The 17840-nt window shown below is 28.6% G+C and overlaps 3 protein-coding genes across 5 annotated transcripts; 2 read left to right on the forward strand and 1 right to left on the reverse strand.

Annotated features, from left to right (window-relative positions):
* Positions 1-4109: 4109 nt before the first annotated feature.
* Positions 4110-5613, forward strand: LOC100164766 (40S ribosomal protein S21). Its single transcript, XM_001943152.5, has 4 exons — positions 4110-4270; positions 4403-4538; positions 5325-5380; positions 5455-5613. The coding sequence occupies exons 1-4, from the start codon at positions 4221-4223 to the stop codon at positions 5462-5464; spliced, it is 252 nt and encodes an 83-aa protein (XP_001943187.1). The 5' UTR covers positions 4110-4220; the 3' UTR covers positions 5465-5613.
* Positions 5614-8747: 3134 nt separating this feature from the next.
* LOC100162680 (peptidyl-prolyl cis-trans isomerase H) lies at positions 8748-10258 on the reverse strand. Of its 2 annotated transcripts, XM_008181031.3 has the most exons (5): positions 10127-10258; positions 9830-10020; positions 9294-9470; positions 9120-9215; positions 8748-9050 (listed from the first exon to the last, which is right to left on the reverse strand). In XM_008181031.3, the coding sequence occupies exons 2-5, from the start codon at positions 9911-9913 to the stop codon at positions 8853-8855; spliced, it is 555 nt and encodes a 184-aa protein (XP_008179253.1). In that variant the 5' UTR covers positions 9914-10020; positions 10127-10258; the 3' UTR covers positions 8748-8852.
* A 210-nt stretch (positions 10259-10468) lies between these two features.
* On the forward strand, positions 10469-17831 carry LOC100168107 (zinc finger protein 888). Of its 2 annotated transcripts, XM_008181030.3 has the most exons (9): positions 10474-10734; positions 12609-12832; positions 12899-13030; positions 13269-13375; positions 13448-13637; positions 16824-16996; positions 17061-17278; positions 17333-17569; positions 17630-17824. In XM_008181030.3, the coding sequence occupies exons 1-9, from the start codon at positions 10671-10673 to the stop codon at positions 17791-17793; spliced, it is 1509 nt and encodes a 502-aa protein (XP_008179252.2). In that variant the 5' UTR covers positions 10474-10670; the 3' UTR covers positions 17794-17824. The 2 variants fall into 2 exon arrangements, with proteins under 2 accessions (XP_016656812.1, XP_008179252.2); XM_016801323.2 differs by having other exon boundaries at positions 10469-10734; positions 17061-17569; positions 17630-17831.
* Positions 17832-17840: the final 9 nt, after the last annotated feature.

The raw sequence follows: 17840 nt of genomic DNA on the forward strand, positions 1-17840 counted from the left end.
GGTAACTGGCAGGAATGCAGGATGCTATCCTTCACAGAGAACACATTCGGGTGGTTGGTCGATTGACTTTTGACAATTTTCAGTCAAATGCGATTCACAGCATTTTACACAGCAGGGGCGTAGCACTGTAAGCACTGCTTACACTTAAAAAAAGGGAAAAATAAGTTAATATTAATGTTATTATAATAACAAATTACAATTCAAATTAAATTAAATCTTAGACTATTGTGTACATTTGGATTTGTAGTTGTAAATTTCCAAAACATTAGTTTTTCTGCTTACACTTTCTTAAAACCAGGGACTGGAACCTATAGGGTGTTTCGGTTACAGTTCCGGTTCCGGTTATTAATTTAATTTGTTTAAGGGTTCCAGTTTCGTTTCGGTTTTCTTAAAAAAATTAAGGGTTCTAGAACCGTTTAATACCGGTTTTGAAAAATACCGGTTAATTTCGGTTATTTTCGGTTAATTTTTGATTTCGGATTATTAAAGATTTTTTGAAAAAAAAGTCTAAAATAATTTATTTATTCATGTTTAAATTGTAATTATCTCATGAAAATAGAAGGTATTATGAAAAGTTAAAAAAACATTAAAACACAATTCCAACATCTCCATTGCTGACTGCCGCCGTGCTCGGCGCACGTCGACAATGTCATATAAAATGGATTTTCTTATCTACTGTTTTTAGTTTTACAATGTTGAATAATATTATGTCCGTATTATTATTTATAACTATAGATTTTCACTCAACTAGAGGTTTATTTCTATTAATAATCAATTGGTTGATAGTGTTGATAAGACTCTCTGATTCTACGTCGACGAATTACTAGTCACAAGTGCCGCCGGGCGCCGAGCACGGCGGCAGTCAGCAATGGAGAGCATTGTGACTCACAACACAAAATAAAAAAAAAACATTAAAAGATTTTACTTTTATTTTTCTGAACCTGCAAACGGACAAACAAAATAGTCATTTCTATAGTATTACTTTTACTAGTCCAAATAACTAGTCACCCTAATCTAAATAACCTTTTTATAATTAATGTTACGGTTACGGTTACGGTTTTTCATTTTTGGAAATAGAGGTTCCGGTTCTGGTCCCTGCTTAAAACCCACGCTACGCCACTGTTACACAGCGTGGTTGGTGATTACAATATGTTTTCGTATGACCGACATTTTGGCAACGTTGGCATTGAATTAGATGCTGACGAGGACGAGGTTCTTCGACTTTAATTTTTGTGAAACAGATAGAAAATAGCTTGAAAATTTCAGGGTTGTGTTGGTCAGGTTTCAGATCAACAAAGAAAAGAGGAAGAGGATTTTTTGTTTGCCATTGGAGAACATTGACTACTTGGACTGCTGAGTAACCCTAAACTATTTTAAGTAGTTGTATACGCAGAAGCGTATTTACGATTTCGGCACCCTAGGTATACACATTTTGGCGCCCCTTTTTTCTCAGTTTCCTTTCACTCATTGTAAAAAAAAACTTTTATGACTCCTCTAATTAAAAAATTCAATTTTTCTCTCCGTTAAAAGATTCCACAAAATGTATATTTTTCCCATTATTGCATGTCTTATGCTTCTACTAATTTAGAGAACACTTTTATTTTACCATTACCACTCCATTTATTCCTAATAAAAAAGTTAACTTTTATAATTAAATAAACTAAATTATAATTTTAGATTTTAGTCTTTTTTTCTTAATTGTACGTATGACAATAATATAATAAAATACATAATATCGTCGGCTAAGACGTAATACCTTGTAAGTAAAAAAAAGAAATTTTGAGATATATAGGGTACATTTAAATTATTTTTTTTGTTAAAACTGCACTTTGAAAATAATTTAACCTCTAGTGACGGCGCCCCTTTGAGGGACTCAGACCCGGGGAAATTTCCCCCCGTCCCCCCTAAATACGCCACTGTCTATACGTACTTTTATTTCTATACAGACATACAGTAGTGAGTGCAGATCGGTAAAATATGTTGATATTCGTGTTTCGTGGTATTTTTTTAATAAAATGTGTTTCAAATCTTCATTATTATAGATTTATTGTTATTATCGTATTATCGTATATGGTTTAGATATTATAATATACTATAATATTAGTCTATAATGTATAATGTATTAATGTCTAATATAATATTATAAATTATTACGATATGTATAATGTACTATATATAGCCAGATATAGGTAGGTACATATCTGTATAATGTGTAAGTACAGATATACACAATCCCGTTCACATAGTATACACGGCTCAAAATGGCGTCATTATTTTATTTTTTTTGGGGGGGAGAACACAAATGTCCACTTTAAATTGTTATATGTGGTAGACAAATTGTTGGTGCTGACTGCTGGCCAATTTTAATAAGACTGGAGTGATGGCCCGATAAATCGTTGTCAATTGTCATTTTTAAGGAACAAACCACCTTAGAGAAGAATATAATAAAAATGACATCTTAAATTCTTAACAGCTGATTTATACGTCTATAACGAATACGTTATCACAATTCACGTATATCTAATCCCCGCATACATGACAAAATAGATTTTGTCATGCCCGTATATAAGAACTTAATAAATTACTTATAATTGTTTAATTGTTGCTCTCATATTTAATTATAGATGACCTTTTGACGATAATACGAAGTAATTGTTAATTGTTATGACTTATGAGTAATAATTTGCAATTAAGTACCTCACGTTAAATTGATAAATAATATCATTGGCGCCGAACTTGGTGTTCAAGTCTGATCATGGCCAGACCAAATTTTTAGGGTTGATGGGTGTGGACGTGTGGTATACGAGTAACGAGTGAATTAAATATTAATCCCATAAGCTATAAATTATAATACTACTCATATTATCATAATGATTATTATTATTTAAGTAGGTACCTAAATGATATCGAAATAAAGGATACGTTTTCACATTATTTTAACTAATTTAATATATGACTAGTTAAAAACAGTTCAAAAACTTGAAAACGTAATACAAGGTTCCCCGTAAGATACTGTTAGTGGAAATAAAAAAAAAAGTTAAGCCTAAATCCACAATTGTTTTTACTTTTTTGTAAGCGCCTGAAGTAAAGAATTATGATAAAATTCGTAAAATTAACGAAAATTTGCAAATTATTTTGAGTTAAAAATTTATACATTTTATTGGCATATGAATGTATTGATTTTACAATGATGTGTGTTATTTTTTTTTTGATTTTTAATTTTTTAATTGTGTGTCACCACCGTTTGGAGCAGTAGAATACTGCTTCGATTTTCTTCAACATAATCTTGTTCGATGGGAAAGTGAATCTAGTACCAGCATTCGGTAGGTTAAAATTTAAAATTCCCAAAAGTTTTCTTTAACTTAAGGCACTAATTATTTTAAAAACTTTTAACGTTTTTCAAATATTTTTTCAACAATAATTTTCATAATTTTAAATCGTTAAAAAACAACATTTTTCTAAAAAGTAAAATATCCTGATAAGATGGCTAATATGTATATGCCAGACGCCAGTATATGTGAAAATACTGAAAACTAGTGTCAAGCATACGAATTATTGGAAAGACTTAGGACATCTTTTCGTAGATTTTGATAAATGTTATAAAGTTATGTTATAAGTAATGACTAATGGCATACCTAAAGTTTTTAATTTATAATTATGATCAATCGAATCACGTGCGATAAATGATAATGTATAATATAGTTTATTCAATATTGTACAGATATCTACACAAATCACAATATAATATTGATTTTTATATAAAACATAATATTATACTATTATAATAATAGGAATCGTAAAACACGCGTGAGCCGTGTGAAAGACGCGAGTAGGCAATTATATTAACACAATAACACGTAACAACCGTAAAATTATGGTTTTAAAAACGTATTCGATACCCACAATACACGTAAGCATTAGCACAAATAGGTGGGTGCTTGGGGGGACTTAGTTATAATATTAAAGATATATCATTAATCGTGGTTTGAACCCGGGAAAATAATATTTAGGAAGTATTTAAGACATTTCATGGAGTAAACAGTGCGAACGGAGCTTTTCATGGATTTGCTACATAGATATAAAAAAGATAATATAATAATAATATCTTTATTATCTAAGATTTACCACCGTAAATATTGTAAAATCACTTTTCGTTATTCTTTCAATCTAGAATTTTGAATTATTGTCTATTGAGAAGTCAGAAACTTACAGAATTCAACATGCAAAACGACGCCGGAGAATTTGTTGACTTGTACTGCCCGAGGAAATGGTGAGCGTTTGTCGGATGACGGCAAATTTGTTTGTATACGTGACATCAAAAACGTCAAAACGTTCGAGAGCCACATGCTATTTTTCAGTGTTCGTGTTTTACTCACAAAAATTTTTGGAACTTTGTTAATAGCTCTGCCAGCAACCGTATCATCCCTGCTAAAGATCATGCTTCTATACAGATCAATTTAGCCGAAATCGACTCGGCCACTGGTCGCATAACCGGAAATCACAAAATCTTGACCATTAGTGGAGCTATTCGTCGTATGGTTAGTATGAATAACATATTTAATATATGCTCTTACATAAATATTTTGAATTGATATATAAAGTGTATGTGTTTATTGGCACATCCAAGGTAAAATTTGTTTTGTAGCGCTAACTAATTGAGAAATTTAAACATTTGGCAGCAACTTTAATACTTCATCAGTTGATTTGAAAATATGTACTGAACATATTTATATAGACAAATGTTACTTTCCATGACTACTTATTAATAAACTTATAACAACAAATTACATTTTTTGGCTTTTAGATTTTAATCTAACTTATGTTTTTTTTAAACTTAATTTGTATTAAACATTTGCTGTGTATGACGCATATTATTTGCTTATGTCCATTCCATATTTATTTTTAATTATTCAATTGATTATAATTCGGCCAGCGTTTGGAGTTAAAAGTTTGTCAGTGTCATGGAATATATTTTACTAAATATGTATAATATGAGCCACCATACTACAGTACTTCTAAAAAACTCATTTCTTACGTTGTTGATCTAATGAAATATAAGATAATTTTTCATCCGCACCGACCAATGTACATAACAAATAAATACACAACAGACATATTAAATTGCATAAGTAAAATTCGCAAACTTCCCCTGTTTGGGACCATGGTAAATATTTAACTCACTTTACTATTAAATCTGTAAAACAGACGTCAATCAGGTTTAAAGATTCAAAAAATAATTATTTCCTATATATTTAAAGACCCATACCTAATTCAGCAATAAACAAAGTTTTTATCTCATACTAATTAATAAATTTACTTTATAGGGAGAGTCAGATGACTGCATAACGAGGTTAGCAAAAGAACACGGGATTGTAGCTAAGTAAGTAAATACTGTTTACTGTTTAGCCTATTTAAATAAAAACTAATTATGAATTGTCTGGTTTTTTTTTTCAGGAATTTCTAGGGTCACTAAAGTTATGAATTTATTCTATTTAAAAATGTGAATAATAAAAAAAAAAAAAATACAAAACTATCTAGTGTTTTTATTTTTTGATATTTAATGTCATATTGAAAAGTCTGCAATGAATCAATAATAACCCTTTATTTATTCTATTTAAGCGTGTTATAATTTATAAATTAATTCACTCTGTACCTATATTAAGCTTAGGTTAAGTTGAAGAATAAGGTAAACTTGGTTTACAAAGATTATTAATCTGTTGTATTAAATGATGCCATAGGAGTTCATCTTAGGTTTTATACACCAGTGTATACTCTGTTCAAGTTAAGAAATGTAGTTGGTGGCTGACATGTGCACAGGAACGCGGTTATACTACTTGGCAGATATACAGATAATTCACTTGATGGGAGTACCAAACAGGTATTGCCTGACAGTGGCCCGATGAAAACTTGTTGCCACTGACTGTTTCTTAACTATTATACATGTAGAAAAGTTAAAAATAGATAAAAATTATAATAACTAATCTTAAATACTAAGCAATTGGTGATAAATTATAATTATTTATACAAGATTTTAAGTATGATGTGCAGGTTTGACATACAATATGATGAATATTATAATATTTTTCATCTTCATACTTCTATAATTTTAGATTCTTAGCGGAGCGGTAAATGTATTGATTTTTTAATGATATTGTTATTTTTTTTTTTGTGTCTGCATTCACTGTTGGGGCCGTAAAACTGCCTCAATTTTCTTCAACAGTATATTGTTTGATAGGAAAGTGAATGGAGCTTATGCATTTGAGAGGTAAAAATTTAAAATTCCCAGTAATTTTCAAAAACGCTGGAAAAAACAAAATTGAAAAGTTTTACTCAAAATTTGTTTTTGACAATATTGATTTAGGTTTCTGGTGTAACTCTAAAACAAATAAGTAATGACTGTAGGGAGTAGATACATGACATTTTCACTGAATGTTGATATTAGTATTTTCTATGCACTATGCACAATAACATTTTCAAAATATTTTGACTTGCTTAGAGCTGTTTATGGACATATTCAGTTTCCAATATTATTTAGTTTTTTTTTTCCTATAAATATCAATAAAAATGTATTCGTTTGGTCAAAAAGTTTGAAAATGTAATACAAGGCTCCTAATATATTGTTACAATGACAATTGAAAAATATTTTAAATTTATAATGATAATTTTTTTTTTATAAGCAATTAAAGTTCCAATTTTTTGCAACATTGGATATTCACTAGATTTCTCAAGTAGAGATTTTCTTCAAGATATCTTTATAAGATTCCTTGAGGGTGAAATGTAAATAAATAAATTACTTTATTCACAATAATATCATCAAATATATTATATACTTAGTAATATCATAGGCTACCGTCCATAGGCATGCGCAGCCCGTTGTGGAAGAGTGGGCCAATAATACTTGAAACAAATTATTTTATGTGTTACACAGTTATCTATAAAATTACATTCATTTACTGTGAGGTCATCACCCACTGCTCAAATTTTCAGGTACCTATAATATATATATTTTTATTCATAAGTAGGGCTAGGATTTATATGCATTTGCATATTATATTCCTTAAGTCCAAATTGATTGGTTGTGATATATGCCCATGATTTACCTTATCCTAGATTAAATAGAACCATTTTTTGTTTGCATATTTTATTGATTTAAGAGAATCTTGTTAATTTTGTTGATATAATAAAATCAAAAACCAAAATGTTTATACCACTGAATAAGACAATACAACTATTTATATGATCTAAGTTGCCATCCATAATAAGTATGGTACAACTCGCAGGGTGGGCCACAGCCCACCTGGCCCACCCCTTCGCACACCTATGCTACCATCCATTACAGTGACCCACTTGTAACCTACTGTACGGCAGAGCGACAATCACTCGCTCACATTTTATTTTATTTTGTTTTACAGTTAAACATTAATTTCTGGTCTGAGTGATTTTTTTAAATGAATAATGAGGTGTACTATTATTCAATTGGCAGATTTAACATAATATAGTTAGATTGTATATTTTATGATTATTTAACTTTATACTCAACTTTAAAAATAAAATTATGTAGTTTTAAATGGGTTTTGAGTCAATATATTATATTTACTATTTACTACTAAACAAATTAGTAACTATTGGTTATTATGTCATAAACAAAACATTATTCTCAATAATTTTTTTTAAATTTTCTTAAATTAATAATGGCGAATAATATAAAATTAATGATTTTTTTATATTATATTATACAATATGAAATTAAGAATAATACATTAATTTATATATAAATATAAGCATAATTATTGGTTTAATAATATAATGAAAAAGTGTATTACCGTAAATAATGTGTAATTAAATTGGTCGACTTATCTGTTCGTAATATGTAACTTATATTTAATAATATATAAATATTATTGTATAACATTTTATGCTTACTGGCCATTATCATATTGAAAATGCCAAACGATCAGTAACTGAACGATAAGTTATAATAGACTTATAAGAAGAGATGGGATGTCGATGACCTTGATAAGTACCAAAAATTACAAAAAAATGCTTTAACGCCCTAAAAAATATAAAAAATAACATAAAGAATGTTGGTGAACACAATTTAGCTAACATTTAAATTTGTTGTTTAATTTCCAGTAAAAAGATATACATGAAATAATTACATTAATTATTTAGATATTTATCGGTACGCAATTTGGTTCCAACAAAAACTCCCAAAAGTAATACTAAAATAGTACTACCTTAAATTGTGCATCATACAAAAAATGACTTATAATACGAGAAAATCACAAATCTAAAAAAAAAAAATTAGTCTGATTAAAGAAATCCAGAAATACATTTTTAGTTAAAAAAACATTTTACACAACTACAGGAAAAGAAATGCAAGTCATCAACATCCTATTTCTACTTAAAAGTTATAGTCTGACAGTAATGTAGCATAGAACATATGAAAACAGATAATAATAAAAACAATAATATTTTAAGAATTAATTATTATAATTGTTTTTATAATAAATATTTTGAACCTATAATAATCTTATGAATCTACTGTTTTTCTTACTATGTAAAGTATATTAGTATATTTTTTTATGTATGTATGTAGATTTCTCATTTTCATTGCAATGCAATTGATAACCATTGAACCTATTTAAAAAAATTAATCATCTTATCTTACAGACTTTAATACTTGGTTTATGACTTTATGAGTTTTATTAAACTTTATAAAAATATTTACTAAATTACTCACAATATAAATTTGAAATATATATATTTTTTTTAATAAGCATTCATACAAATGAACAACATGTAATACGAGATGAAATATATATATAAAAAAAAAGTACAATTCATAACTTTTATAACTGTCCACATTGTGATATAACAATAGGTATTTTTGGTTTGTTGTTGGGACCAGTAGGAACATTTTCAATTTTTCTCATTACCAACAACCCATCAACGACACGGCCAAATACCACATGTTTTCCATCCAAAAAGTTGCAGTTTGCACAAGTAATAAAAAATTGGCACCCGTTGGTATCTATACCACTGTTTGCCTATTGTGAAGAATATAAAAAATAATTTATATATTTTATATAAAATTAAAATATAAACAATACACTTACCATTGATAAAAGTCCAGGTGCATCATGGTTAAGTTTAAAATTTTCATCTGAAAATGTATCTGCTCCGTATATACTCATAACCCCAGTTCCATCACCCTAAATAATTAAGAATTGTTATACAAAATATTGATTTATGCAAATAAAGTATTTATTATTCAAAAATAGAAAACTTACATTTACAAAATCACCACCTTGTATCATGAAATCCTTAATTATTCTGTGAAAACAACATCCTTTATACCCAAATGGAATACCATCTTTTTTGTGTTCACCAGTACAAAATTGACGAAAATTTTCACTAGTTTTAGGCACAATGTCAGCATACAATTCCATTATTAATCTACCGATTTCCTGTAAAAAACATCTATTAATTTAAAAGTAACGCTTTAAATTAACTATTTAGTAGGTTTATCAATATATGAGTATCTACTAGAAAACTTTTATGAAATTAGAATTTTATGGAAATCACAGACTGTCTGTGATTTTTATTAATTTTGACCATTTATCTCATGTTTTCAACAGACCTTAATATCATAGTTAATAATTAATAATTGGGATGGGTTTTAAGAATAGAATATCAGACTTTAAAAATTAAAGGTAAATAATATTTTATACTCTACATTAAGTTAAAGTTATAAATATATTACAACTATCTACACAGCTGAATATTATTTAAATTATGCCCTGCAATCATAATAAAAGACACTTACCGTTCTTCCAACGGATATATCGAAGAATACAACAGGGTTCTGCGGGTTTCTTAATTGACTTTGAATTTGGTTCCAGGTCGGCATGGTTTAGCTTTTTGGAAGCCAATAACTATAGCATAACAACTAATAGAATAGTAATAGCTTGAAATGTCAACTGTTGAAAGTAGCCGTCCGTATGTCTAATTAAATTTCTGTCAGAATGAAACAAAATTTAATGATATTTAAATCGCAGGTGTATCGTGCATGATCTACTGCTTGTTGTCTTAAGACTTAAACTGCTTGTTGTTATAAACTTACTGGTAAGTTGTAGATTCAACTTGAATAGTTGAATTGTTATTTATTCAAGATATTAGATAATAGATACTAGTATTGTGATTAAAGCTACAGCGCCATGCCGGGCGCACACCATAGACCTATAAACAAATGGACAGCGCTTAAGGGAGAGAGAGAAACTAGAGAGAGAAACTAGCGGACGAGGTTCGAGAGAGAAAGTACTATGCGTTTGGGAATATTATTTAACCGTGGTTGATACTTTGATAGTACTATCTACAAAGTGCATCATGTCCGGACAGCAGGCTGTCAAATCAAAGAATGGAAACTAATAACTGGTAAAATTGTGTAGTTATTAGGTAGTTGCTACCTATATAATTTGTTTTGAGTGTTTCGACTGTGTACCTCACTACCTCCTAAGGTGGTTGTACCCATTATGCATTATGAGTTGTGACATATCGTATTACTCGTAAATCATCATATTGATATCTGTTTTTAAATTGTTTAAAGATTAATGTTGAATTTTAATTTATAAAAAGATTTTAGTGAATATTAATTTTATTTTATAAACATGGATAAGTCTAATTATTCATTACCATTGATTATTTTGAACAATAAACAATTATTATTAAATTGTAAGTTATACCTACTAATTTCGTATACATAATCATACTGTGATTTATTAATAAAATCATGTAATAAATACTAATAAACTTAAAATATTTAATTTAATTATAAAATTAGTTGCATAGGTACAATACTAAATGTATAATTTAATAGAAACTTTTCTACTTTATGGGACACCTCTTTTTTTGTTTTTTTTTGGAGAGACCTAGTCATTTTTAGGGTGAAAAAAATGATGGTGAAATCAGAATTTGGCGCACAAAGTTAGTTTTGAAGTTATAGGTAGCTAACCAAAGTTTTAACTTTATGTAATAACCCTTAAATACCTATAATGCTTAAAATGTTTTTATGTAGAACTGTTACGCAGTGGTAGTATCGCTTGCTTATGGTCTCAACAGTCGGCGTTCGATATTGTTTTCATACACGCGTTAATTTTATGTACTTTTTTTCAAAAATATCCCACTATTTGCTCTGTAAACCACCTCGGGTGAACTTAGGTTTTCAAAAATATTGCCAGCGTACCATTGATACAATGTGAATAGTGCAAACAACTGCTTACCCGAACACGGGTAGAACTCTGGTCACATTCCATGACATTATTCTTCATACCACCACTGAGCCACAACGGCTAGCTTGGTGACGTGACATTTATAAGTTATAAAGGTATTATATACTAACATTAAAGTGTAATAATTTTCAGAAAAAAAAGTGTCCCGTAAAGTAGAAATATACCATTTAATATTATTGCCATTATAATTTATTCATCATAAATAATTCAAACTACCTTACAATTAGTATATCTTACCATTATCATATAATTTTCTAGGTATTTTTATAGAGAAACATTATATGCAAATTATAAATTGTTTATATACCTAATCTTTGCATATTCTACTATACAATATTTGCTGCATACAAATCTGGGTTATAGTAGTTCAGGGGCGCCATTTGGGGGGGGGGGGCAGGGTGTGCACTCGCACACCCTGTAATTTTGTTGTCCACGATTGGCCTAGGCCTAATTAATACTATGGCCAGATGGCATTCAGTTTTCCAATCTTTAATTGTGCATGCACCGCAGCTATTCACTGATAATCAATAATCATAAATAATATTATAATATTGTGTTCCTTAATTTGATAATTGATAAATTGATATCGGTATCACTTTATCCACTGGCACACACAAATATGTGTAAATGGTAAGTGGCTACTGACAGGGGCGGACTGGTTATTTTTGGCCCGTGGTGCAAAATTAATTAGGGGCCCGTAATTTTTTTTCAAACCTACCTAAATTAGGAAAGAGCCCTTAGTTTTATAAGTAAATATAAAAAAAAAATTAAGAATAACATGTTGTTTATTTGTAGAGATGTTGAAATATGTTATTTTATTTTTATTTTGTATAATACCGTATACCGACTGTGGTAATCGGGGGCCCCGGGTGCTACTTGGTGTATAGCACCCTGGGCCAGTCCACCCCTGGTTACTGATAGACAAAAGACATAATAATAATAATATGCATCTATTCTATCAAAAAATATCTTTACTATACACTATACAGTATATACACAGAATGTATGAACGGTAAAATGTAATGTGTTAACTATAAAAATATGTTTTTATTAAGTATGTTTTTGATACTGGAATGAATCTGTAATGAAAAACTGAAAACACTAGAAACGTTTTTTTAACAATTGGCCTGGAGGTGGGAAAAAATTGGCCTCTTTAATTGTTTGCACACTTTAAAAAAAACTGAAATGGCGCCCCTGTAGTAGTTATATTATTATTCTGTGTTTATTTTAAAAAGATTTATATAATTAACAATTTTAAAAATTTTCATAATTATATTTTTTAATTTTTAAGCATTAATGTGTGTGTATTTTAAACAGGCACAGTTGTTCCAGAAAATTTAATTCAAAATAATGATAGTAACACTATGGATATTGATTCCAATGTAAAGTTACACTCTGACTATGCACCTGAAAAGAATAATATACCATCCTTGAAAAAAAATCAAAAAAAAAAAGGAAGAATTCGTTTCAAATGTTTGCATTGTGAATACTTAACATTTCGAAAACAAAATTTAATTGTGCATCTTAGAGAAAAACACGAAGTACCTTTATAAATAATAAAGTTATAGTTAATGCTTTTTATTAATTAAATTAACTATTTTTTGTAGACTAGAAAACAACTAGAAACTAAAGTTAATAATGGTACATCAAATACAACAAGAACAATTGAAGTATTTTCGTGTACATTATGTAAAATGACGTTTAATACACTGGATAAATGTAAAGAACATATGGCACAGGTAATTAAAACCAAAATAAGATTTCCTATTACATAGTACATACTTATGTAGACCTTACATTCATGTTTTTATTCATTTTTGGAAATTATATCATTTTATATTAGATGTTTAATTTGTTCAGTTATTTAAATCATTTTTAATTTTTGTTTTAAGTTTTCTATATACCATGGAGTAGTTATTTAAATAAGTAATTTTATTAATTTAAAATAAGAGCATCTACGTTTAAATTTTTTTTCAGCATTTAATAAATACTCATAAAAATAATCAAAATAAACAACAAAAACACGGTTGTAAAAGTATTCAACTGAGTAAAAATAATCTTGAAGATATAGAGTATGTTTCAAAGTAAGTTAAAGTTTTTTTTAAATATTTTGCTTATCTGAATAAAATACAAATGGGCAATGGCAACTGTTTTAGGTGTGTACATTGTAAACGTAAATTTCGTTCTGAAAATTCTAAATCACTTCATTCATTGTGTCACCAAAATGATTGTAAAGATTATAAATGTAGTGAAAAAAATTGTGATTTTATAACACCAAGATGGAATGCTTGTCGTATTCATTTATGGAAGGTTCATAAAATTGACATTGATATGTTTAACTGTCAAGTATGTTAATTTACATATAAGAATATTTTGAGCAATATTTTCCTTTAAATTGTTATTTTATATTTGTTTTTAGCATTCTCAATTTGGGTTTATAAAAAAAAAAGTTTAACGCATTTCCCTAAATTGTATTAGGAACTAATAAACTAATAATAATAATAATATATAGGGTATATCTGAGTGATCAATCAAACATTAAAAATGATCTCATGTTAGTTGGTGGAATTGAATTTTTTTTTATTAAAGCCTTTGTCAGGAAATATTTAAAATATTGTGACATTAAAATAGGGGTTTTGTGGGATATTAACTCCAGTCAGATTAATGATTGCTTTCTTCTATCATAATGTTTAAAACTAAAAAGTATATACATAATATTATACAGGTGTAACAGAAACATCTGATAAATGAAAGAACTTTTGTTCTTGTCAATGTTAAAAAAAAAAAATTATAATTTATAAACACTTGCGCTACAAGTGCAGTAGGATAACATTTTTTTTTTAATAATACAGTAGACGCCGCTTATAAGACTCACTTTGGGACCAGCACAAAGTGAGTCTCATAACCGAATGAATCTTATAGACAAAGTGGGAAAAAAAAATTAATTACGCATTTATAAATTTTATTTTACTACATATTTTGCTTCAATTTTAATACTTTAACACATATTACATAGGTACCTACTTATTAGGTATTGAATAAATTCAATAATCCTGATAAGAAAAAAACTAAAATTATAATTACATATAGAAATATTATAAAAAAAATTATAAAAAATTATACATTAATAAAAAAAATATTATTGTTGCGATAAAAATTATTATACGATATAAGGTACCAACAGAAACTAGAAATAATCAACACGAATATTATTTAATTTTTCAATACCAATTTATTTCTAAATTATAACCAAAAAAGTTTATTTTCTACTAATTATTTTATGAAATTTGAGTCTTATAACCGATTTTTTTTTAATGTATTTGGATACGTCCGGACCGTTCCAGACGATTTTGAGTCTAATAAGCGACTGAACCTTATATCCGTGAGTCTTATAAGCGGCGTCTACTGTACCAAATATTTTTAATTTTAAAAATTTTTTTTTGAAAAAATTAAAACAGCCAATTTGTAAATATAATTTTAGATAATTTTAGTAATTTTGACAAATTTGGTCATAATTTAAACTATCACTTTTAAAAATAAACTGTTCGAATGTATCTTTAATTTTTGTAAATGCCTATTATAACATCTTATGAGGAATCTTGTATTAAATTTCCAATTTTTTTGACCAAGTGCAAATTGCTTATTGACAATAATTGAAAAACAGAAGTGACAGATAGAAAAAAAACACACACATTTATTGTTAATACTAAGTACAATATATTCATCAGTACGCTCAGAATTTAAAGCGGTATACACACTTTTAACACCGTTCCACCAGTTGTCGGTAAATTTGGCCGCATCAAAGGATGTTACGCGCAAATGTTACAAGTGTGTACACGACTTAAGACACAAATTTATTTATTTATATATATTCTGCGCTAATTGACAGTTAACAATGATATATATATTGATATATGTAGGCAGTAACAATTAAGTAACAGTAATAAAGTTTTAACAAAGCTATGACAATAACAAAAAACGTACAAATGATACTAGTGGCCAAGACAACTAGAGCACATTTTGATTAGTAACTTTGAGCATTCTGAGCATTCTGTGTAGACGTGTAGTGGATGATTGTAATATAGACAGTAGTAGAGTGGTGCAGGGCATAAAACTGGACTAGGTTTTGTATTTCCACAGGTAGGAATTTTGAATGGAATTTCAGCAAGTAAATTGGGAGTGTCTAAGGTACCATTTAGAAGAGAAGTTTAAAAGTGTTCATCTATATCGGTGCAGCGAGAAGAAAGAGAAGGGATATTAAACATATTACGTAGTCAGACATAATCGTGGGGAGACACATCAGTTTTACTCACAAATTCTAAGTTAGGAAGTGATTTTGCACCTGTACTAGCTTATATTTCTGTTTTACAAGGTATGGGTGCCAGATAAGTGCCCCATGCTCAAGAATTGATTATACTAATGTTAAGTAGAGAGAACAAAGATAATTCACTGATGTAAAATGTTTAGTTTTGCGTTAAATAAATCCGAAATCTTAAAGAACTCGTACTACTGTGTAGCCAATATGATGATTAAATGAAAGAGAAGACGTATAAAGGATACCGAGGTCTGTAATTTAAGATACTTATGTAAGTGGTAAGCCATTGATGGAATAGTTCTATTTGTGGGAAAATGGGATTTAGTGAAGGTAATTAAGTGACATTTATCAAGATTTAGTAAGGGTCAAGATGATCTACCCATGTAGAAAATAGATTAATCTCTCCTGGTCAGCCATAGTCAACTTTCAAAAATAGTTTGATGTCATCCGTAAAGAGAAAAAACTTGGCCCTACTAAAGTGTTAGGACAGATAATTTATAAAAAGAGAGAACAGCTGAGGTCTTTGGGTCCCCCCTCGAGGGACGCCTGATGAGATGTCAATTACGTAGGATGATATCCCAGCCACTCTTACAAATTGCTTCCTGCTTATGATGTACGATTTGAACCATCCAAGCAATGGGTACCCAAGGCCTTGAAGCAGTCTGTGATTATGACGTTAATATACAAATGAAACATTTATTTAAAAAATTTGTTGTATGTGAACAAAAAAAAATGAAAAAATGACATTAATAAGATTTCAACCAAATGGTTTTCCAAATTGTAAATAATTTAGAAATCTTGGAGAAGTACCAAGAGCGTCTTTGAGGTTTACCTTTAATATCAATAGAAATACTTGTTAGTCAAAAAAAATAGTTTGATGAATTAATTGATCGATTTGGATAATTAAAACAAAAGAAAAAATCTATATTCTACATTTGTAGTTACATTTTGATTTAATTTTATCCCCATATTCATTGTCAAATTTTTAATTATTGTTATACTTTTTTTTATGTGTTCCTTGACACATTTTATTTAAATGTTTTGAACCAATTAATTTATTTTACATTATAATTAAATGTTTGTTTTTTAACATAAAATAGTGTAAATTTATCTTTTGTTTATTTAAGAAAAATTAGGGGCCCCATGAAATTTTATGCCACAGGACCCTAAAATCCTAGTTAGGCCAGTGATTTTAACTAATATTTTATTTTTGATAGGTTTGTAAAAAATATACAACTACAACATATCATAACTTAGTTAATCATGTATCAATGAAACACAATAAAACATTGTCTTGTGTAGACTGTGGTGCTGAATTTCAGGATTCGACTATGTTACAAAATCACAGAGTATTTCATTCAAAAGCAAAGTCTGTAAATAAAGAAAGATGGTAATAATATACTGTTTTGTTTTTTGAGTACTTAGATTATATGATTTAAAAAATGTTTCCATAGGTATATGGAAAAGACATGTGTAATTTGTAATATGGTGTTGGCTAATTCAAAAAGTTTAAAACTTCATACAAAAAATGTTCATCTAAAGTTAAAGCCTTATGTGTGTCAAGTGTGCAATCATGGTTCAGCAACTAAATACATGATGCAAGTACATATGCGGCAGCATACTGGTGAAAAACCATTTAATTGTGATGCTCCGGATTGTAATTTTAAAACTGGTAATAAACAAAATTATCTTATCAAGAAAAAATATCTATTTGGTAAATGTATAGGGGATCATAACTCACTTAGACGTCATAAACTACGCCACTCAAATGAAAGGCCTTACAAATGTACCCACTGTGATTACAAGTGTATCCAAGTGACTGCGCTCAAAAGTCATATAACGAATAACCATCGTGATAAAATGGACAATTCATATTACTCATGTAATCGATGCACATTTGGAACAGTGAGCTTAAAAAGATATAATGACCATGTTTCTGGTCATGAAACACAAGTTCAAAATGGTAAACCATTCGCAACATTGTAGTGTCTTTATATTTTAATTATGTTCTAATATTTTTCAGGTCTAGAACCTAGTCCTGTAAAATGCCAAGAGGCAAAAGCTGAAATGACAGACGATGATGATACTGCACAGGGATATGTTGATGACACAGGTGGTATAACAATTTCTGAAAGTGTGGGTTGTGCTGTATTAAATTTAGACGATAATGCAATTATGCTTACATAATGTTTTAAAATAAAATTAATCATAATACAAATTCAAAATAATTTTTT

The sequence above is a fragment of the Acyrthosiphon pisum genome, chromosome A1 (genome assembly GCF_005508785.2).
Source record: "Acyrthosiphon pisum isolate AL4f chromosome A1, pea_aphid_22Mar2018_4r6ur, whole genome shotgun sequence".
Lineage (NCBI taxonomy): Eukaryota > Metazoa > Arthropoda > Insecta > Hemiptera > Aphididae > Acyrthosiphon > Acyrthosiphon pisum.